Source organism: Phodopus roborovskii, unplaced genomic scaffold (genome assembly GCF_943737965.1).
Source record: "Phodopus roborovskii unplaced genomic scaffold, PHOROB, whole genome shotgun sequence".
NCBI classification, from domain to species: Eukaryota; Metazoa; Chordata; class Mammalia; order Rodentia; family Cricetidae; genus Phodopus; species Phodopus roborovskii.
The window spans coordinates 8,409,278-8,433,521 of record NW_026126525.1 but is presented as its reverse complement, the minus strand read 5'-3'; the positions used below and the strand labels follow the sequence as shown (position 1 = coordinate 8,433,521).

At 37.8% G+C, this 24,244-nt stretch overlaps 1 protein-coding gene across 1 annotated transcript in view; it reads right to left on the bottom strand.

The window, feature by feature from the left end:
• The window catches only part of Antxr2 (ANTXR cell adhesion molecule 2), a 122,845-nt gene that overhangs the window by 72,301 nt on the left and 26,300 nt on the right, over nucleotides 1-24,244 (bottom strand). The window contains exons 8-10 of the mRNA XM_051198071.1: nucleotides 15,562-15,622; nucleotides 13,234-13,332; nucleotides 10,682-10,751 (exon numbers count right to left, since the gene is read on the bottom strand). Coding sequence (XP_051054028.1) covers nucleotides 10,682-10,751; nucleotides 13,234-13,332; nucleotides 15,562-15,622 — 230 coding nt within the window. The remainder of the gene's footprint in view (nucleotides 1-10,681; nucleotides 10,752-13,233; nucleotides 13,333-15,561; nucleotides 15,623-24,244) is intronic.

Sequence of the window (24,244 nt, the reverse complement as noted above, 5' to 3'; positions counted from 1 at the left end):
TGTTTATTTTCTTTTGTTTTCATGACTAAGCAGAACAGATTCCAAAAAAAAAAAAAAAAAAATCTTTCCTAATTCCCAGTTCTCCTACTTTCATATCATATGATAGGGCAGACATGGTTATTTTATTTGGAGCAAAGATTATTTTTATTTATACTAATATATTCTTGTCAGGGTAATCTCACTCACTCTACTTTATGAGGTCAGTAGAAACTGGCTGGAGTTGTTTATAATTCAGGTTAGAGTCCAACAGAAGCATTCACAATTTTAGAACTTAGTGAAGTGAAATAAGAACACAAGATGAAATTCGAAAATTAAGGTCACACTTTCCATAGAAGAAACACATGCTGAGACCTTAGTTACAAAAAAATAACTATTTATCCTCAAGCAACCTTCTAGTATAATATGACCAGTTTTGAGTAAAATTGAAACAAGTCTGTCTGCACAGATGTGAAAATCTACCCAAAGCTTCTTTTTTACACATGGTCTTCATTGAAACAATAAAATGCACATATTGGTAGCAAGATCCAGACAGTACAGTCAATAATAGCACCAATAAACTGAGTTCTTCTTATCAGCCAGAAACATTAATTCATCTCATTTCATTCCCACAGTAATCCGCTAACATTATTTCCATTCTGCAAGTCAAGAAGCTGAACTTTCAGAAGGTACTTCACTAGAAGATTGGACCTTTCTGACTTTGTAATCCAGGAACCTTCACTTCTCTAGTGTATCATTCCCCTATCCTCCACCCATATTTAGGGACATAATTAATTTATCTCATATACATTAGCCTAGGATTATTTATCCAGATTTTTCTATAATCATACTTTTTCATGGTTAACTCCAGCACCATTTTTCTAAAATGAGATATTTATTCTTGAATATGTATATTTATGAATATTTATAATTTTTGGAAAATAATTCCAAAAGTCTTGCAAACATGAGAAACACAGCAGCTTCTGCTTTTGAATTCTGTTGTTCCTTTAGAGAGAGTCTTTAAATTCCTGGTATGGTATGGCATTGTCATGAATCCAATGACTGCCCCCAAGCACAGAGGTAGTCAAAGGCCACCCTCCAGCCTAAATAACGTCAACGAGCTTTGTTTGTCCCAAGACTGCAATGTATATATATTAAATATTTTCCATCACATTTTCTGTCCTTTCTCTTAATTCCATCACATTGCTCACTCCCATCCCTATACAAATCCTACTCCTGGTTAGAATGAGTCTAACAATGGAATCCAGATTCTTGGTTATGAGATCTAATTATGGGCTGAAACACATTAAATAAATGTGTTGTGTACTTAATTCCATACACACATAGGAGGCAGTAAGGCTGTTCATCTTTATTTGTCCAAATGTGAACACAATTGCAAAAGCAGGCATATTTATGACCTGTGTTGGGCTTATGTCAATCTAGTATTAATATTCCATTCCCCAGCCTGTAAAGATATGGAAATTATGCCTATGCCAGAGTTGCTCCAGGAAGAGGAACTTCACAAAATACATAGATGTTCCTCACATTGTGTGAAATTCAAGAACTCTGTGTTTTGTTATAGCCAGAGCCAGTGATTTGTTAGAAGGACTTTTAAACTTGTTGCCAGGGAAACTTCCAGGAACTCACAAGGATGACCCCAGCTAAGACCCTTAGCACTAGTGGAGAGGCCTTCTGTAATCAGATTGGTGACTGCCCTAATTGTCATCATAGAACCTTCATCCAATATCTTATGGAAGCAGATACAGAGATGTACAGCCAAACACTGGGCCGAGCTCCAGGAGTCCAGTTGAACAGAGGGATGTGAGGTTATATGTCAAAGGGAGTCAAGATCATGACAGGGAACTCCACAGAGACAGCTGACCAGAGCTTGTGGGTGCTCACAGACTCTGGATTGACAGCTAGGGAGCTGTCATGGAACTGAACTAGACCCTCTTAATCTGGGTGGCAGCTGTGTAGCTTGGTCTGGGGCCCCAATAGTGAAAGCAGTACCTGTCCCTGACTCAAGAACTGGCAGGCTCTCTGGAACCTACCCCTTGTGATGGGATGCCTTACCCAGCCTTGATTCAAGAGGGAGGAGCTTGGTCCTGCCCCAACTTGACATTCCATGCTGTGATAACTCCCATGGGAGGTCTTACTCCTTCTGAATGGAAACAGAAGAGGAGTGAGTGGGGCGGGGGACAGGGCGGGTAGAATGAAGGTGGAGAGAGGGAATTGGAGGAGAGGAGGGAGGGGAAACTGGTTGGTATGTAAAAAAAAAAATTTTTTTTTTTAAAAAGATACATCTGAACTGAAAACTAAAAGAAAAATAAATAAATACTGAATCTAAAAAAGGACTTTCAGAATATCACTATGCTTATTACAGCCTCTCTAAAAGCTCTCATAGAGTATAGACTACATAACCAGAGTTAGACAGAGTTACCCAAAGAATTTCTATTCTACTGACATAAGAACATGGACAGCTAAATTGCTCAAAATTTCCTCCTAATTTCATGTACACTTGTGTAAAGAAAGTTTGCAGTCTTGTTTCCTGTTATGATATTTCATTAAACCCAACATGGTAGTAATGCTGAATTGAGTTTGTATATCCATATCCATATATGGGTATACTAAAATCATATTCTAAATTGTGTGATGAATGTTTGCTAATATCAATCTCTCGATTCTTTTATTAGTTAAAACAACAGAGACTTTTTAAAATTGCCTAAGATACCACTAATAATTTGCTATAAAAGAAGCAAAGCCAAACTGGGATTTGTTTAATATGACTGCAATAAAAAAAAAAAAAAGTCACAATGTAACTGAATGGAAGATACACAACAATTCACAGTGGAGTGTGACTGGCACCATATGACATAGATGTGAGCATTGGTGCTCATCAGGACCATGGAGGAGGACAGATAATTCATTATTGGAGTGAACAAAATGACAAAAGTTTCCTGAAGGTAGATACCTATGGGACAGACCCTAAAGAATGATAGGGAGCTCAAAAATAAGACCACAAAGAAAAGGAGTCCTTGAAGATTAAAAAGCCTGACAGACTGTGAGAGGCAGAGGACAGGCATTCCATATGCCAGCAAGACAGTGTACAAGAGTGGAGAGGCAGCTTCAAGCTGAAAAGGGTAGGAACAGGGATGGCTGTGAGGTTTCCAGAATACTATCTCCAGAATACTATCTGTGAATAGTCTGAAAAGATAATGAGCATCATAAAAACATGGTGATGATTGTGTTCTAAAAATGTCACTCTTGTCGTTATTTCTAAATGCAAGGCATGCACCTGAAGAATGTATTTCTAGAGTACAAAGACAAGTTACAAAAGTCCTAGTCTGTTTCAGATAAAATCCAAAGGGAAACTGAACTAAAGCAGTGGCAACAAGGACTTAAGAAAATAAAACACTGAGAGATATTAAGTCATAATCAAAAGGTCATGGGCATTCACAGGATATAGGAAGCAAGGTGGACAGAAAGAAGGTGATTTCCATGTTTCTCTGTTACCAGTTGGTGCATGGTCTTGTATAGAGAACACAGGAGAAAGACCAAGCACAAGTACTTTGGAGCCTCCAAGTTTAATGTATCTACAGGAAAGTCAGGAGGGCATTGCAAAGTGAATTATGGAAAATAGAACTACAGGGTTAGGTGAGATCTTGCCTGGAGAGTTGGAAGAGAGAGAGGAAGCATTTGAGAAGATGAGTTCATAGGTCAGGAATCCAACCATGATGAAAATTGACTCAAAGAACAACAGGAACATGGTGTAACATCTGAGGAAAGATTGAAACCATAAAGTCCTGAAAAATCAGAGATGTTCTAGGAGTGGCCATAATGCAGGGGATGCATGAAATGCATGAACCCAAGGCTGAAAATACAACTTGTTTGGCCATAAACAGAACTAGAGTGCTTAGTCCTTCTTCTAGACATCCTAATACTCTGTAGGCACAACCCCTAAAACAGTAAAAAGTAAAAAAAAAAAAAAAAAAAAAAAAAAAAAAAAGTAAAAAGACAAAAGAAACCTTTACAATGTATTACAATACAAAGATTTTTGAAATGTATGTTCATGATTCCTGGCAATTAATAGCTGATAAAGCTAAATTCAAGTACACTGAATTCTTCTATGAGAGAAATGACTAAATTGTGCTCTGACATATTATTGACTAAATAAGATCAATTAGTCTTTATAGTCACAGTGCCTTAATATACCTACAGATACATGAACATTCCAAAATAGGAGGAGGAGGGCTCAGGGCTATATGTCAAAGCCATTCTGATGTGACAAATGTCATACTTCATGAAATGTGGTTAACATTACAATTCCCAGTGACCTACTTGAAATGTGTACATTTGCTCCCAACTTTATATATAAACATATAATTATGTAAAAGATTTCTGTTTTATGAGCCATTAAAGAAAGTTTGGCCATAAACAGAACTAGAGTGCTTAGTCCTTCTACTAGAACTGTTAATGACATTTTCTGGAAGCACTAAACAATTCATCTCCAATTTTCACATACTGAAAATTAAACTGGCAACCACTCAAAAAGTTATTAAAATTATGGTGACTTCAGGTATTTTAAAAGCAAGCACTACTATTTAATACAGAACAAAGTGTTCTTAGGGTTAGCCTTGTGAAGGATAAAGATTTTAAGTTGAAAAGAGAGGTTTCAGAATTGTGAGTGGTTCAAAGAAGGCACAGAGGTAAATTATTGTTTTGTCTACCTGTGTTCTTTGAAGATACTGAAGGAATCTTTAATTTAATACTTTCTTTTTATGATACCATGATATATGTATATAACCAAAACACACACACACACTCACTCACAGCCAACAAGATTGACAGCAGGACAGCTAAAAGGAGAAGGCAGCACATATTCAAAGCTATATGAAAATCATATTTAAGGACACCGTAAATGCCTCAACTCCTTTTTAATAAGTTGGTGAATGTTAGTAAAATAAAAAAAACAATAAAATGATATTGTAAAATAATAACCCCCTACTTTAAATGTTTTCATGATCATAAAGTTGATAATATGAGTTTTATAGGAAAGAATATAAGAAGCTCTATGTGTATACTTAAGAGATATCACATCATTCGTTGTCTTCTACTTGCCAGCATACTCACTAAGTCATTCTAGATTTTGCAAAGATCTTGCTTACAACACAGCGCAATGTGCTTCTCTTCTTGTTTGGTTTACCCTTTCTTTCTCCTTTGTTTGTAGTAATAAGGAGTAAGTCAGATCCTTCCTATGATAGCTCTTCTGGTGCTTGGTGAAGCCAAGTGTCTATCACATGGGAGCCACACCTTTGCCCAGTCTTGGAAGCATTTAATGTTCTCACATTTGGCAGCATCTTATTGGCCAGCCATACATGTGTTCAAAGAGCATTGGTCCTCTTGAAAGACAATGTCTATAACTGTTTCAGATGCTCCGTAAAGAGATTCAGTGCTGAGCAAGTGAATATGACATGCTGATTGGTATAATCAGAACACAGTATGAAAAACATGATGCATGTTTCATGATGGGAAAGGGTTGGAGTGACAAAGTAGGTCTTCAGCTTTAACTTATTTCACTAAGATTACAATGGTTATAATTCAAATAAAGGCAAAACTGACATCCTGGTACCCAGGATTGCAAATAAAATCAAGTCTCATTCCTTATAAGAAAGAATAGATTGGACCAATAATGTTTGTATTGTTTGTATCACCTGCTGCCAACACAAAGGATCTAGGGACTGCACAGATATGGATACACACACACACACACACACAAACACACACACACACACACACGGGTATGTTTTTGCAAAAGAAAGAAAAGCTTCCTAAAAGCAAAAATCAGCCAACTCAGGAAATAAATAAATAAATAAATGGAATTTATTGGATGCCAAACAAAATAAATTGGGCTTACTATTGAAAAATAAGAATGTTCAGGAAAATATTTTTAATTAGTTACCAAGTCCAGCTCTCATTCCAAGTCACCCTCCTCGAATGTCCCAGAGATCATGTTTCAGATTCTTGAAATGACCCACATCCACCATGTCTAACTCCACATACTGTGCCAGTGGCTTCCCACGCTGCCTTTTAAAAGAACTAATGCTATCACTGTCATCTGACTTAGATATTTATTTCATACTTGCCAGAATACTCTGGCCAATGTTTTTGAAAGTGCATTTAACTATACCATATGCCTCCTTAAGTCATCTCCTTTGAGCAAGCTGTACATTGAGGCTCTCGCTCTGTTCCGTTCTGTTTTTCTTTCCTCGCAGTGTGCTTCTGTATGTTTAACCAATTTTTTCTGTTCTTTTTTTTGTCAAATTGCAGGTTTGAGGTCTCAAAAACCCAAAGCAGCTGTATTATTGTCACTGTCTCACAGAACAAGGGTCAGAGAACTAGCTCTGTATTGCAGGCAAGTGTGCTGACCGCATAGCATACCTGCAGTCTGCTACACTGGAACCGAGATCAATCAAAGAACTCTAAGGAGGCCATCCTATTTAAACTCAAAGAAGGCATCTCGCTATAAATGAGCAACTCACTCGAATAAACTAAGTAACCCACCAAAATTTTTGCTGAGACAATGTTCATAAGAATATGAAGTTTCAAAAGGAAAGCATGTCCAAAGGGAAAGCCAGCTACGTCCACTCTTACTTTCTTTCTCCTGTTCTAAGAATTTGTTCATCTTAGGCAAAAATCTATATGAAGTAAATTTAGTAAACACTGATCTCTTTCAAAGAAAGTTGTTCAAAGTCCCGCTCTATGTCTGCTTAGTAGGGTTATTCCTAGATAGGACCTGCACAGGTATTTTTAATTTCTTTGTTCTGAAACTTGTTTATTAATTGGCTATTTGACGGTTTCACATTTACATATAATGCATTCTGATGCATCCCACGTTATCCCCCTACACACCTCAACTCTACAAATCCTTTTCTTACATTCAAATCTTTCTAACTTTTGTTACTGCATAACATCAGTATTTGAATGTAAGACGTTTCAGCTATTCTAATGCAAGTGCTTAGTCCCACCTCCTAGGAAACATCCCCCTTGCCCCTCATTTAAATCAAAATGCACTATCATATTAAAAAAAAATAAAAAGAAACACAAAGATGAGAGAGGAACTAATAGAGCAGACTAATGAGCAGAGGCACGTGTCTGTGGGCCAGCTCTGAGACTGTGCATCTGTCTGACTAGGACTACTTCACTGGTGCATTGTTAATTATTTAGGTGAGAGAACAGGGGGACCCATCACCACATCTGTCACCTTCACACAGTGAAGCCTTCCTCCACTGATGGGCCAGATGTGTTTATTTGAAACACAGACTAACTAGCTATTTAATGGGTTTGAATCCTTAGCCAAAAGGTAATTAGGCAAACATATCAAGCATCAGTCGCCTTACAAGGCTACACTGTTTCAGTTCTGTTGGTTTTCATTCAATCTCAGAAGAGCCAATCACCTACAAAAAGTATCCAAAGAGAAGTCAAGGGAAAGGAAACAGTCTAAATTATATGCAACATACTAAGTAGTGCCAATAATGATGCTCCCAGGCACCCAGGATTGTCACAATAGTCCCTAAAAGTTTGCCTCTGTGGTTAACTAGAAACTGATACCAAAATAAAATGAAATAGTACAAAAGCAATTCTTTAAATGGATCTCCAACCCCAAACATTCTGTAAAATATTAATATCAAAGCTAAATACATGATGGTTTTTCATACCCAATATTTATCATACTGTGTACAACTTTTTAAAAACACATGTATCTGAGACATTTATCTATATGCAGAGTATTAAAGAATGTCACTAGTTGCTATGGTATACTATTGAAAAGGAAAGAGGGGAATACTAGGCCTGGGAGACAGCAGATAAATGAGCTTGCTGCACATTGGATCCCTAAGATCCACATGAACCAAGGAACCCTGTAAGCTGTTCTGTGACTTCCCTATATACCATGGCAGGTGCAAACGACATGCCCGCAAGGCATGCCCACACAAATAGAGGTTAGCAAAAGCAAAAGTAATTGTTTTAAGTTTAACTGATGCCTGTCATACTTTATATGTACTGATAAATTTGCCTGTCATTTCATGATTACATGAGAGAAAAAATTAAATTGGACTCTTTAGTCATTCACTTAAGTTTCATTAATTTCTGACCTTGTCATTGGTATGTGGCCCTAAATAAAATTCTGACCGTTTTCCCCAGACCTGCCCTCCCATCAAAAATCAAATTATGTCTTTTAAGTTTTTATATGTGTTGGTAAACAAAACTATTTAAGAAAATCACCTTTCAACCATCAAATGCTTAGTGAATTTCCATTGTGGTGGGTGGACACTGCGTAAATGCAAGGGCATCTACAAGAAACAAGACTTGAGGGATTCATTTTAGCAAAAAGGAGCAACAATAAACAGCAAAGGTCTGGGAGAAAAATCAAAACGTGAAGGGAATAAGGAGGTCACTTGATCAGAAAGAGTACCTAGGCAGGGTTTTCATTTATTGGACGGTGACATTTGAACAAGTCTTAGGGTGATCAGAAAAACATCATTCCAAGCAGTGGGACCAGTATGTAGGACAGGACTGATGGGCATGTAAGCCAGAGGGTTAGGAGACAGGAAGAAGGGTAGTGTGGCCATAGCTGAGCCGAAAAGCAATGAGGAGATGACATCAGAGGAAGTAAGGGGTTGGTTACTGTAGAACCTTAGGGAAATACTGCCAACTCTCCTTTACCTTCCTGTGGGATGAGGAACATATTCCCAGTAAGTCCATGCTTGATTTTATTTGCATGACCAGAAGTGTGCAATAACTTCTGAATATACTGAACATGGACACTTTCATGAAAGCCAAGTACTCATACTGATTGCAAAATACAAAAATGCAAAATACAAATCTCTTTGATTCCATGGAGGAAAATATATAATCTCCATTGTGTGATGGTGATTTTGATTTGAGATGACAGCTTTTTGGTATTTAATAGTTTTAGTCTCTGTGAAAAGATCAGCATTAAGTATTTCCAACATTTGGGTCAGCATTCTGAACTCCTGCAGCCATTGCTATCAAAGTAAAGAACACCTCAATTTTTTATATTTATTTGCTGCATATTAAAGAGTATGTTACTATTAAAATTATTTGTACATTTGTCACCTCACCATAATGGACAAAGCCACCCAGTGGGTTGATGCTCTTGTCAGACAGGTCATAGTCAGTAGATGCATTGTTCTTGATCAGTTTACCATCCTTAATGAGATAGCCTTGACCAATCTTGTAAATCTTTTTGTTAATCTCTGTTCAGTGATGGTAGCCTTTCTGCCCAGCTTGAGCCCTTATTCATGTTAAGTTCTCTACTTTTAGTGAATATTTATAGACCAATAAAATTAAAAATTTAACATGCAAAAGAAAATTATTTGTACATTGATGATTCAAATAAAAGCCCTTATATTGAACTAAAAATTTCTTTTAAGCAGTTTTCATCCTGGTTTACAGTCACACAAAAAAAAATCATGAGTGTAGAATTAACTGAAATGGGAAGTCAATTAAGGTACAAATTAATAAAAATGTATGCTAAGTAATATGTAACATGGGCCACATTGCACTTGTTTTTATCTTTAATATTGATTAAATTTCACAGAAAATATTGAAAACCTTACTTTGGAACTGTGTGTGTGCATGAGTGGGTACATTCAGTACTTGAAAGTACAAAATAATGGGTGTAGCTCTGGTGATCTGCAGGTTTTAATAATAATTCCCAAACTCATCCATGCAATTTTAGATTATATTTAATCAATGCCCATAAAGAAGTTAAAATAAACATTAACATCTTCAACCTACTGAGATTATAGTTTCAGTCTTAATTTATAATTTAATGTTCACTCTGTGCAGTGTGGAAGGGACTGAGGTCCTTGTGCTCACAGATAAGCACTAGAGAAAACAGGAGTGTTTAAAAAGGCTGTTCCTTCCAAGAAGGATGCACAACCTTTTATCCTCCCAGAAGATTTGGAGCTGGCCCGGTTAATAACCTGATATTGTTTTGCACTATCTGTGTGGCTAAGAATATACCAGATTCTCTCAAAGACCCTTATTGTGAGCTTGTCAATCTATACAACATATATTTATGGAAGGTGTCACATACACTTTATAAAGAGTGTCAATGTAGTCATATCTTAAGGTTTTTTGTGCACATGGGACTGAGTTAATTATCACCAGGAAAGTATTCACCAAATTATGCTGTACTTAAATGTGTCTAAAATAGACTACTCAAAGTCAGACTCCTAAAATTTGAACCAGCCAGAGCTACACAGTCCTGTTGAACTGAGCTGACTGCTTGCCTCTCAAGGATCCATATTCTGCTGGCTGTGGTGGCTGCAGAGACCCACACAGTACAGTAAAAGTTATTCATAATAAATTTAACAATCAGCATGGTTTGGTGGGTGTATGCTTTCAATCTCAGCATTGAAAGTTACAGGCAGACCAGGAGTTTTGATTTGTTTTGGTTGTCATTTATTTTTTAATCAGTGCAGAAAGGTTTTTATTAGGAGTGAGGACACACACAGAGAGAGAGAGAAAGAGAGAGAGAGAGAGAGAGAGAGGATGAGGGGAGGGGAGGGGAGGGGAGGGGAGGGGAGGGGAGGGGAGGGGAGAGAAGGGGAGGAGATCCTCTGCAGAACAGAGCAGTCAAACATCAACATAGCTGTTGAGCTGTTTTTGAAGTACTTACTCTCCAGCTCTGTTCAGAACCGGTGCAGGACAAAGTATGGAATTGTGTTGAATGAGTACTGGCTTTTCACCTAAAACGTAAAATGTCATTTGGTTAATAAAGAGTTGTATATCTCTAACTCAGTCTTATTTTTAAAAAATGCCAAGTATCCCACAGAAAAATTCAGTGGGGAATATGAGAATGGTCAACAGTATTTTTTAAAGTCTAGCTAAAGGGGCAAAATAAAGAAGTCTGAGAAATGAAGAGTTATAAAACCTTGATACAAAGATGTGATAAATTAAAAGTAAGTTAGGTTTTTTTTCTTTTTCTTTTTTTTTTTTTTTTTTAGCTAAGTTAATAGTATACATTGTAGATACAACTTTTTCTCTAGAATGTTTCAAATATCTGAGGCTTTAAAGGATAAATTAGATATTGTTTCTAAGAAACAGAATTTAGAATGGATGTAAAATAGAAGACCAGTGCCTAAGTTGACAAGATAGCTATCTCTATACTATATAAGTGCATCCTAACAAGCTGGGTGCTTAAACATCTTTGGAACTTTAACAGTTTTAACAGTATGTGTGAAAATTCATCTAGCAATGGGACACTGAAAAAATTTACATAAGCAAAAGGATCATCCCAGAATGTGAGTAATGAAAATACAATTCTACCCCCATCAATTTGAAAGTTTTCAATAAAGTGAATCTTACCAATGTGTACATTATAATCAACCCAAATATGCAATCAAAGGGAGTTATATAAGTCTAGCACTTACATACAAATAACTACTGAACAGAAATAAAGTTAGTCTTTCCTGCTCAACTGTGCTATATATTTTGAACATGAACCTATATCCAGTAACTGATGGAAGCAGATGCAGTGACCCACAGTCAAGCACTGGGCTGAGCTCCTGGAGTTCAGTTGAAGAGAGGGAGGAGGGTCATGTGAACAAGGGTGTCAAGAGCATGACGGGGAAAACCACAGAGACAGCTGACCAAAACTAGTGGAAGCTCATAGACTATGGACTGACAGCCGGGTAACCTGCATGGAACCAAAACAGGCCCTCCGAATTTGGGTGACAGTTATGTGACTTGATCTGTTGAGGGAAGGGACCCCTGTCAGTAGCACCAGGACCTATCCCAAGAGTATGAGCTGACTTTTGGAGCCCATTCCCTAGAGTGGGATACTTTGCTCAGCCTTGATACAGGGGAAGGGGCTTTCTTAACACCCCAAGGAAGACCTTACCCCCACGGAGGTGTGTATGGAGAGGGGTGGGAAGGGTGGGAGGTAAGAGACCTGAGAAGGGATGGGAGGGAGAACTTGGGTTGGTATGTAAAATGAAAAATAATTTTTTTAATTTAAAATATTTTTGTTTGGTCAATAAAGGAAATATGTGGAATCTAAAATCAACAACAACTAAAAACAAGTATCATTTTGTCCAAACAAATGTATTCCTGATACACAGAAGAAAAAATAATAACCATATTAACCATGCTGAGTTTCTCAACACTTTAATTCAACAAGCACACAACTTGTTGAGTGTGGCCAAATCTATACTAACCAGAGAGTTCAGTACCATCAGAGAAACAGCAAAGTTACAGCTTAATCTTCCTAAAAAAACAGAGCAGTGTTCATGAATTTTAAAGGCCAAAATACACATTGACTAAGAAGAATGTTATACTTGCAGGCCAACACACTCAAGAAACCAAAACCTACTGATGTGATGACTATCATCCACCTAAATTCTGGTGACCACTGAAGGTCTAAAAGCCAAAAGCACAAAACCAAAACCAAACAATAATAAAAGAAATTCAAGAAAATGAAAAGTTACCTGACATGAAGTATAGAGAAGGGATGGCAAAAACAATATTGGTAAGGCAATAGGTAGTGAAGTAGTTCATACAATTACATTTTAAGGCAAGAGATAAAAAATGTAATCCTGAACAGAGGACAATGTGATCACATGACTGATGTAATTAGTTCAAAACCGAGATGCAGGTGCTTTAACTTTCAACTGTGACTGTCATTAGCTGTTTCACCACAGAAGAGTTTTTTTTACTCACCACAAACCATCTTCTGAACATGGAGGTTCCTTAGGACAGGCTCTAGAGTTTTCTAAGTAGTGAACAAATGCTGTCACTACTAAATAATTATTTCTATTTGTATTATTATGGGGGTTTTAGTTTTTCTCTGATGAAAAACTTTGTCATGGAAGATTTTAATTTAAGGAAGAAAGAATCAAGGAAAGAAAGAAAGGGAGGGAAGGAGGGAGAAAGAGAAATATCCCAGGCTGCAAAGTGACTCAGTGATTAAGAGCACTTGCTGCTCTTCCAGAGGACCTGGGTTTGGATCCCAACACCCACATGACCACTCAAAACCATCTATAACTCCAGTTTGAGATGATCCAATGTCTTCTGGCCTCTGTAGGCATCAGGTACTCACTAGGCACAAATATATGTGCAGGCAAAATACTCATACAGATAAAATAAAATTAAATACTTTTTAAAGAAGAAAATACTCAAGATTGTGCATGGTAAAGACACTTATGAGACATGGCATTTGTAGAAACTCACTCTTTGAATATGTGTTGTTCACAGTGAATGTGCACAGAACACTGCCATCATGACTGTTGGATGTGACCGCTCTTCCACTCAAGACAACCTGAAATTTCTCTAGAGATAAAAAGAAAGGCAATCACTTTAGCCAGTGTTTGACTAAAAACAACCAAAGTATCAAGACGGTTAGAATACATTTCTTCATTCTATCCTTTTGACCAATAATTATGAAGATACAACTCCAACCAAGACAACTTTCTTTAGGTTGTCTAGGTGGGTATAGTGGAGACAACATTCACTGTCACAAAAAGCTGTCATTTGATCTTTATTAAAGTGCTTCCTAATAGTAACCAGGGTATTTTAATTGAAATATATTAATAATTACCTAGCTTATCTCAATTTGCAGAATTCTATTCTTACAGCTTTTCCAAAAAAGAATGTTCTGTTTCCACTCTCAGGCATAAAGTTCAGATAGTAAATAAAGAAAATGTGTCAACCTGTTTCATCTTCTGTTGCATACAAGCTTAAAATCCAACAGAGGTTCAATCATTTGGATTACTGACAGCTGTTGACAGTGACTACAGAAAGTTAATTTACTGTCTCCCTATCTACAATGTAAGAATAGGCACTAAATGTTAGAGAATGAAAGAATATGCCAGAAGAAAAGTTGACAGCACAAATCTCTTGACTGATAGGCTGAGAATTCTTGCTGCTTGACTATAAAAGAATATGTTAGCCATCCCAATGGTGATGGCCTCTTGCCACAAAGACAAAGTGAAGCAAAAGACATGTTAGAGACTCAATCTGATCAAATTACAGTTTAGGAATTAGCCAGGTCCAAGGCAGTGGTAGTTTGGGAACTCCCCCCTCCCACCACATACACACATAGGACCAAACATTCACATCATAGATCTCATGGGAAATTCCTACATTAGTATTCTAAATGTATTGGTTATTTTTGACTGGTTGGGCTGAAGTTCTGAGGGTTTTTTGTTTGTTTGTTTGTCTGTTTGTTTGTTTTTGGGGTTTTTGGTTTGGTTTGGTTTGGTTGTTATTTTTCAGTACATGTATTTATAAAAATATAGCTCAGATTTTTTTTGAAGTTTACAAATCAAGTGTAGTCCACTTGTGATGTCTAAATGGATTTTTATGCTCAGATCCTTTTCATTTTAAATCACACTAATACCATCTCAAACCTCTCCCTACTGACATGGTCCCACACACATACTGTCATCAACTACCAAAATAAAACCTCTTGGCCACTCTCCATTCACTGAGTCAAGGAGGCTTACTTGTAAGTTCTAATAATGTACATGTAAAATCTGAAATGTAATTCAGTGAGAACATGGACACTGATCTCAAATGGGTGAGGATCTAAAGGGCATCGACTAGTACCAAATACCAAATCTGTCTCTGCCTCACTTTCTCCATCTGCAAACTGGGGATTATAAAATTCCCAACGACTGTTGCTATGGTAAACTGTATGTTCACACAGGACTGTGCATGAAGGTGCACGAAGACTGAGCCTAACAAAGAAAAGCTGTTGTTTTAATGAAGTTTCCACTGATTTGTCTTTGTCTTCCCTGGAAAACTAATGATCAATACAGTCAGAAAAGATCCTGCTGCTTTGGAATGTCCTTGTGTACTCTTCCTGCTCAGCATCTCCATGGCCATTTATTAGGGAGCTAGAGTGTGCAGAGAGCAAGAGCCTGTCCAATAACCATGATACTCCGTAGCAAGTACAGGATATATTCTCCTTCTCATCCAGGCCTCAACATGTTTTTCTTTTCTAAGTAAAGTTGTGAAAAAAATGAACTCTGGGTCAATCTTGAAGAAGAAAATAGGCCAGTGAGGAGCAGACTGTCAGGACAAGGACATCAGGGAGCTGAGAACCTGAACCTGCCTTGATGAGCAGTTGACACCTGCTTCCTTCCTGCACTGTGGCCCTAAGTCACTTCCCTATGTGCCTGGAGCTCGGGGATATAATGACACAGCTCTGTGCCTTCCAACACCTGACAACCCAGTAAGACAAAAGGTTCTATATCTTATTTTATTTGCCATAGAAAAGGTCTCAAACTTGAACTAAATATACAGAATAGTCTAAAAGCCTTACATACAATATGCTCATTATTTAAAATAACATTCAAATCTTAAAAATTTGAATTTAAAATAGAAATATTTCAAGGAATTACTTAAAAATTCTTACACACACACAGAAAAAAAAGATGCCAAAAAAGTTAATTTTGCTATTCTCCTTCCAACATGAGTTTTGAATCACATATTTTAGCTAGGAGAAAAAAGAAAAAACAATTTCTTACGTGTTATTTTTAAATTCTCAATACTTACCCCCAACACAGACACTTGAAGGACTCAGTTCCAGGATTTCAGTACATGATTGGGCTAATATCTGAAAACAGATAAATAAATAAATAAAGCTATAAGATTAATTGTAACACATGAATGCTATGTTCAATAAAAGTCTTGAGGTCATCTACCTATTCCAAAAGATGTCAGAGAAAACAATACACCATTACACACAGAGCTATGAAAGTCTTTGGAAACGCATGTTATCTTGGCATAACCTAACATGATACATTATAAAAATCCATATTTGATCAGAGTAAACCTAGATCAACAGAGAAAATATGAACACTGCTTCAAAATGGGGTGTCCATGGGTATGACAAATAGCCAATTTAACTTCCCACTTAAAATTGCTCTTTGTTGTTTTCTGTTTTGAAGTTTAAAGATTGTGCATATACAACAGCTTCTTTACTGGACAATATATTCCTAGTCCATCTCCCAGGGTAATTCCCAAAGGTGCAAATCTCACTTATGTGCATCAAGTGTCGCTCTTGCAGAAAGCAGAGTCCTTGGGAAAGCCAAACATTGTTCTCAAAAATAGTCTGTGTTCAAGCAGAACAGGTCCACTTAACATGCTCTGAATTACAGAGGCCACCACACAAGGCACATGGCTACAAGTGAAAAACAAGGATAAAGAAAGTTGTGCCTCATGGTTACCACAATTCTGGCTCTATTTTTAGAACTTGCATGCACAGCGTTATCGAAGTCAGACAAAGTCCAGATGTCCCAAGAGCAGGAATTCCTCTTCTGATGAAAGTTAAAGACAGATGAGTACAGTGGTTTTCACATCCCCTGCTCATAACTAGACAGGACGGAAGTACTGAGGCAAAAACTACAAACATTTCCTGTCCTTCTCAGTTACAGAGGAAATACAAACACTCGGGATCTGAAATCACCTGTAATATCATGGACCGCTCCCTGCTGAATGTGCACCTGAACAGGGGGCATTATTTGAACTTTTTAAAGTGTTTTCCAAATAAACACAATTTTCCACATACCAATCAGAGTGAATCTTCAGTATCTAGGAAACAAATCCAGTAAGATCTTACATTTGGAAACAAAACAAAAAACTTGTGGCTAACAAAACTGGGACTGATGATAAAAGCTAATATAGCTACATGGAGGGGTGGGATTTCAAGCCAACAACATGTTTAAATATTTCCACACAATTTGGGCAACAAGACAATACAGAAAGCAGGGTAGAAAAGTTTGTGAGTTAAGACTAAACTGAAAACTTTCCAACTAATGAAAACGGGCATGATTGATGTAGTTTAGACTAATGGGAGAATGTTTTTAAACATGAAATTGGCATCACCATGGGACATAATTCAGTTGGATTTGCTTGGCATTATGTCCCTTCTCCCAAACCTGAACCTTCTATTGAGAGTGGAACTTCATGTATAAGAAGATGCTTTTTGAAAAACTTCAACAGATTACATAGCAGAGCCCACTTCATGCTGAACACACTGTTTTATATGTGCATTGCAACCACTGGCTGCTTACTTGGGAAAAAAATTAATCAAAGGTAGCATCAAAAAATGTTTAACCATTAAATCAACAATCACATTAGGGTACAAAAAAGTCAAGGCAGTTGTAGGAAAAAGCACCTAGTCCTTCTACAAATATAGAATTTTAGAAATACAGGGTAATATAATTTGAAACAAAGTTCACCAAAATCACTTCCAAATGAAAAATAGTAAGAAGAGAGGGTGAGTAGATGAGAATGACGAGAATTAGTATAGGTTTAGAAATAAAAATGACCTGTAGATTTGCTTTCCTCGTCTAGAATTTGCATATCCTTAGTTATACTAAGAAGGCAACAACTAGATAAATTAATTGAATTTTTAATTTAAATCATTAACTGATTTACATTGGAATGCAATGGTTTACATGTAATACTTTAAACAGCAAATGCCATTGAACACTATAGTTTGTGTCATCTTCTCTACAAGTAATGACACCAAGTTAGAAGCTCAGGACCTTAAAATGGAGACCTTCCAGGTTAGATGATCACCTACAAGTTGCCTCTGCATGAACAAGTGAAGAAGAATCAGAACAAGAAAAACACCAGCTCTTTTCCAAAGAGAGAAAGAGAAGAAGAGAGCCAGAAATTGCAAGACTATGGGGAGGAAATCTAAAGCGTGTAGACAAAAGCGCAGGAGACTCATGAAGGGTGCCAAGCAAAACACACTGCGAGCAGAGCGGTGCCTGCTGAGGATGGAGGATGGAAAGCAGAAGTTGTCTCCAAAGGGTAAGGCTTGTGGCCCTGGTGAAAAGAAACTTGGGTTACTACCTTCAGCACAGGCCCCCAACCTGTGCACCTGAAAACCTTGCCCAGGCTTAATACATGGGAAAAACGCTTAGTCCTACTGCAATTTGATAGGCCATGTTTTGGGGACACTCGTGGTAGACCCACCCTTTCCTAAACAGAAATGCAAGAGGAGTGGAATGGGGGATGGGAACAGGGGAGGGCTCAGAAAGATAAATACCATACATTCTCTCAGGGGCATACTTAGGGGTGTGTGTAAGTATGAGTGTCTGTGTATATGCTCGTGTGTGTGTGTGTGTGTGTGTGTGTGTGTGTGTGTGTGTGTGCGTGCGCGCGCATCAAGTGTCCTGCTGAGAACTGGATTTTCATTGTTCTTTATCTTAGTTTTTTTCCTTCTTTCTTTGTGAGCCACACAGCCTCTAAGACCCTTTTAATCTACATCTGCTGAGTAAACCATGAAGATGTGAAATTCCAGGAGGCAGAGATCATGAGGAGTCACTATTGGTACACACGTCACCAATTATAAGTCTTGTGTTTATAAGCTTGTGATGCAAAAACTCTATGTTCCTGCATATTATTCCAACTGCTGATCAAGTGCCCTGTTTAAATACCTTTGTTGAAACACCCTCCTATATAAGATTAGTTTAAGTGGCTGCTGTACAATGTATAGCAATAAAACATGGTTTTCTAGTAATATTTAAAAAAATTCAAAGTCCAAATACATCATCTTTTCTGAGCTGTGTGGTATAATAAAACTTCTAAAGGCTTTAAGAACCTAACACTTGGGAGGCAAGGCAGACAGAGCTCTGAGTTCAAGGCCAGCCTGCTCCATAACAGCTTTAACTACACAGAGAAATCCTGTCTCAAACAAACAAAATAAATAAATAAATAAATAAATAAATAAATAAATAAATAAATTGCTCCTGAACTAATCACAATGTCCCTTACAAATAGTAATTGCTGATTTTATGTTGCTTTTAACTAGTTTCTCAAAATTTCAATATATCATTAGCACACTTCAGAAGTCAGAATACTCTGAGGAGCTTGTGAAATTGTAAACACTGATTTTATGAAATTTCTCTATTTGACTAGGGCAAAGGGAAGAACTGGATAAGGTCGTGTAGTCTGCTCTAGGTTAGTTCTGGGTTAGCAGCAAGCCTAGATGAAATGTAGAGAGGTAGCTGTGGCAGCTGCCTGCTGGCCTCCTTGAGGGCACAGATGTTTGGCCTGAGATGAAAGTAGATGTCAACATTGTCCCCTCTCTGCAGCCCAGCTTGAATGTGGTATCAGAATGATGTTTCTCCCTGGGTACTATAGGCACAATACAAATTAATTTGGATTAAATCTCCTCTGCCTCATGCGGTGTCAGATAGCAGACTTTTAAGAAAGAACAGGTTCTTCACTAGCTAACAAGGGCAAACATGCAGAACTGGTACAAAACTAAACGACAATGGAAACCATGTCTAAGTCAAGCCCAAATGAATTTCAGGAATCCCTCTGTCTCTCTGTCTCCGATGAGTGCATTGTGTTGTCTTCATTTGACACTCAGGGCTTTGTAGTTGCTGGTTAGTATTCAAACACAATGACACTGCTGACAAGGAACCATCACTTGCAGAAAACAAAAAAATAGATTTTATGGTGTATTGAATGCATGTCTCATGTATTTGGAGTTTTGTATATTTTGATTGAGATCACACAACTTCCTGAATGGGTCTACATATTAAAGGTGTGTTGTGGTATCTAGCAGGACACAAACAGAGTAAAAGCCATCTCATGAACTGAAAACTACACATGATGTAGTTAATGGGGTTTTTCTGTAATTTAGGACAATATGGGGCTGTTTAGTGAAAATTACTTGGGATACACGCATGATAAAAGTCTAACCTGGAATAAATTACATAAACAATGAAGTCAAAATAGTATTGATAACCTATGGTGTCTTCAAAGCTTATGATATCAGAGCATTAAGATTTGAATATCAAATATCCAATTTGAAAAAAGAAAGTCACAAACTCTCAACTACCAGTTTAAGCCAAGACAGATTTAAAAGTCCATATATTTTTCTTTCTTCCAAATAGCCTATTCCATAAAAATGTAGTAGATAATTTTAAATGAATAGGATTACCATATGTTTAAGCTGCAACCTAATATAAAAAGTGTATGGAACGTTTTGTTATAAATATCACTTGCTTAAGTAAATGTGATTGAAAAGCAAATATAGGGCTGGGCATGTAGTCCAAGGACTTCCCCAATAGCAAACACAGGCATCCTAGCTAAAAGACACGTAAATGAATGCAGTTTCCTAGTTTGCTTTCTGTTGCTGTAATAAAAACTGACCAAAAGTAACTTCTTCAGGAAAAGGTTTATTTCACTATACACCTCACAATCCATCATGAAGGGAAGTCAGGGCAGGAACCTGGATGCCTGAAGATCACAGACCCTGGAGGGATGCTGTTTACTGGCTTCCTTTGCACAGCTAGCTCAGCTTGCTTTCATTTTACCTGGACCTGCACACCTGCCCAGGAGCGGCACCTCCCACGATGGGCGGGCACTCACACATCTATCATTAATCAAGAAAATGCCTTGCAGACTATCAGTTGGCCATTCTGACGGAAGCAGTTCTCAATAAAGGTCCCTCTTCCCAGATGACTCTAGTTTGTACCAAGCTGACATATAACATAATGATGAGCTACTTAAATTAATCAAATCACTTTAAGTCAGACACAATAAAAATTTGTCTGGATTCAAATTTTTCATCAGTAGCACTCATGGGGCAGGGGGCCAAACACAAGATAATAAAAACAAAAGAATAAAATAGCAACATAAAAAACGTAAATTTAGTCCAATACTATCTTTTAAAGAGAGCTTTTAATATAGGGTGTATAACAGAGAAAAAAGATACTAAATTCTATTTGCATGGTTTTCTATGGTGGTATTTTGGGAGATGCTGTTTTGTTTTGTTGCTGTTTTTCTGTTTTGGAATTTGGTCTCCTACAGCACAAGTTCGGCTATAAAGACAAGAATTACCTTGAGATGCTGAGTGTTCTAGACCAACTTCCAAGTTCTGGGAACATAAATATGTACTACCAAACACAGCTTCCTGAGTTAATTTTTACAGTGTGTGCGTGTGTTGATATTTTGATAATGATCTAACAAATGAAGTATGCCTGTTGATCAGAGTGCCAAGCAGCCACACTATTCAGCTCTAGAGGCCAAGAAGTGGAGGCACACACTTAATCCCAGCACTCTGGAGACAGAGGCAAATTGATTTCTGTTTGTTCAAAGCCACCCTGGGCTACATGAAATTGACACAGTCTCAAAGAGAAAGAGAGCTCACACAAAGGGGATCCCAGCACTTGGAGTGACATGCCTTTAATCCCAGCACTAAAGAGGTAGAGACAGGATGGGGTATGGCTGGGCAGACAGAGTAATATAGGGCAGTCTAGGCAGCAGTCTGAGGAGCAGTGCAGTCTGAGGACAGGATCCCCCTCTGGTCTGAGAATTGGATAAAAGTAAGATCTCTAGTGGCTGGCCACTCTGTTTCTCTGGCTCTTCAGCTTTCACCCCCTGACTCCCAGTTTTCATTATTAAAAATCATTAATTTGTGCTACAGATGTATGTACCTGTACACACACATGGGTACTGTCAGGCCAGAAGAGGGCATCAGATCCCCTGGAGCTGGAGTTACCTGCCACAGTGAGCTGCCAACTATGGATGCCAAGAGCCAAATTCTAGTCTCTGAAAGAGCAGCAAGCACTCTTAACCATCTTAACTGAGCCATTTTTCCATGCCTACATGTTTAAATATCACTTCCAAATAATGAAGCTTTTCCTCCAAAATAGATTGTTTCCTTGTATTTAAATTCAATTTACCTACCTCCTCCAACATGTTTATACTTCTATTAAACCTCCTAAATAATTATCTAGATGATTTAGGTAGAGCCCATTGTCAGAGGATTATCACAGATAATTGACTACTATTCTAGCATGTCCTTGACACAGAAAAACCCCTTGTGTCAGTGGCACACAGCATGCCAGCAAATACCAGTAAGGGTAATAAGAGTTTTTAAAAGCAAGTATTTTAATCTTCTGACTCACTGAGCAGAAGAAAGGTATAGGGATGGCTCCCAAATGCAAAAGGTTCAAAATTTGTATCTTGCAAGAAGAAAAAAAAATCACTGAATGGTATTAGTTTTAAAGTCCCAATAACAGAGGTTTGGTATTGAGCAATCTATGTACATATAGCAAGCAGCCACACAGCTGGAACAATGTGATTTCTTTCCCTTATGCCTTTCATGATCCAGATATGAGATTGATGATTTCTCCTTGGTTGCCGAGTAACCCAACCACATATATTTTCTCTAAGAAATAATAATTTAATTAAGTGTGATGTTAGTTACAATCCCATGCTTTGAGTGATTTAAAGCTGTGGAATATTGGCTTAAGATGTGTTACATTTGTTTATACTGTGGAATGTTTGTTTAATGATGCAAAGACGTGTTGCCTTCTTTTATGTTGCATTTGTTTAACTCTGTAAAGCTATGTTACTTTGTCTGTATAGAACACCTGATTGGTTTAACAAAAAGCTGAATAGCCAAAACTAGCCAGGAGAGAGAAATAGGAGAGGCTGGTAGGCAAAGAAAATAAATAAGTAAAGGAGAAAGAGGATATCAGGGACCAGCCACTCAGCAACCCAGCCAGCTATGAAGTAAGAAGTAAATATAGGTATATAGAATAGAGAAAGGTAAAATCCCAGAGGCAAAAGGTAGATGGGATAATTTGAGTTAAGAAAAGCTGGCTAGAAACAAGCCAAGCTAAGGCCAGGCATTCATAAAAAAGAATATGTCTCTGTGTATTTATTTGGGAGCTGAATGGAGGGCTCCCAAAAAGCAAAGAATAAAAATAACCAGCTACATAGAGATGTTTAGCCCATTACTCGGGACAGCATACAACATTCTGACCTGTTTCTCAACATGGGTTCTCCCTCCTCTTACAAATCACCCAGGAAGAAAAGCATGAGTGACAAATTTCTAATTTTTACCTGACAAATCTAGGCTAGAATCACGGTCTTTGACTGTTCTCAGTTGAGAATGATGTACACTCAGAGTTCTGATTCTATTGTGTGGAGTGTGTGGGATCTAGAGATGGGAGCATCAAAATTAGAATTGAAGATACCAGTTGGCCAGGAGGCTAGAAGTTCTTTCTCACTTGGAGTTCATGGAAGGGACAGAGTATTGTGAGAAAACAAACAAACAAACAACCTTGGGAGAGCTGGTGCTATGTAAATGTCCTATAAACTCTCTTGCCCCTGCAGACCCAACACTTTGGTGGGGGGGTGGGGGGGTGGGGGGGGTGGGGGTGGGGGTGGGGGGGTGGGGGGGGGAGCTTTTCCCTCCACTCACTATCCACTCCTGTTCTCTGGCATGCATTTTCTTTCTATTTCTAACCATTCTCCCTAGTACAATTCTTTGCCCCAGTAAAAATGAGCGCAAACGCCAAAGGTCACATGATATGAAGTTCCTCTGCACCTCACAGCTGCAGTTTTATGCCAAAGCATATGTTAGGTCTTCCCACTTCCCCAAGGCAAGGGAAACTCAAGAACAGAGTAGTACTTAGAAATAAAATTTTCTTTTCATTTGTTTTCCTTTCTACAGGTAAACATATAAACTCAGAATCATTCCCAAGTTCTACATGGATGAATCAATAGGCTTTCAACTGACTTGTAGCCCATTTTTCACAGTGGTACATAAATTATTTCCTAGTACCAAGAACTACCCATTTTCATGTTTTATTCACTGAAAGTGTTATCCATATTTGTTCCACCTGATTTTGCACAAATATGGACTTTGAAGTAAAGTGTTTTTCTTTGAGACAATGTTAGAAGAGTCCTATAATTAGTTCTATGTCTCAATAATAAGCCTTAGAAACAATGGCTTGACAAGTTGGCAGGGAGGGGATGGTGGGGCACAAATCCATTCTTGTAACCAGAATACAGGAGAGTGATGAACTGAGTACTTAGTAGTCAGGGAAGTGTTGAACTGAGTAGTCAGTAGGCAGCAGAGTGATGAACTGAGTACTTAGTAGACAGGGGTGTTGAACTGAGTAGTCAGTGAGAATGTCCTTTAAAAGTCAGGATGAAGCTATTAAGTGCACAACAATGGTAGAGCACTTGCTATAAAGCTGGGGGAGGGGGCAGTAAAAATCTCCAGCACCACAACATACACTCATACACATGCACACACACTCATGCACACAAATACACACATGTACACAGGGACACACAAACATAAGCATGCACACACAAACGGACATATGCAAAAAATAATCAAAATTTTTTGGGGGAAAACAAGATGTAATGAAAAAATCACACACTTCGGCACTATAGTTTATACTCCCTA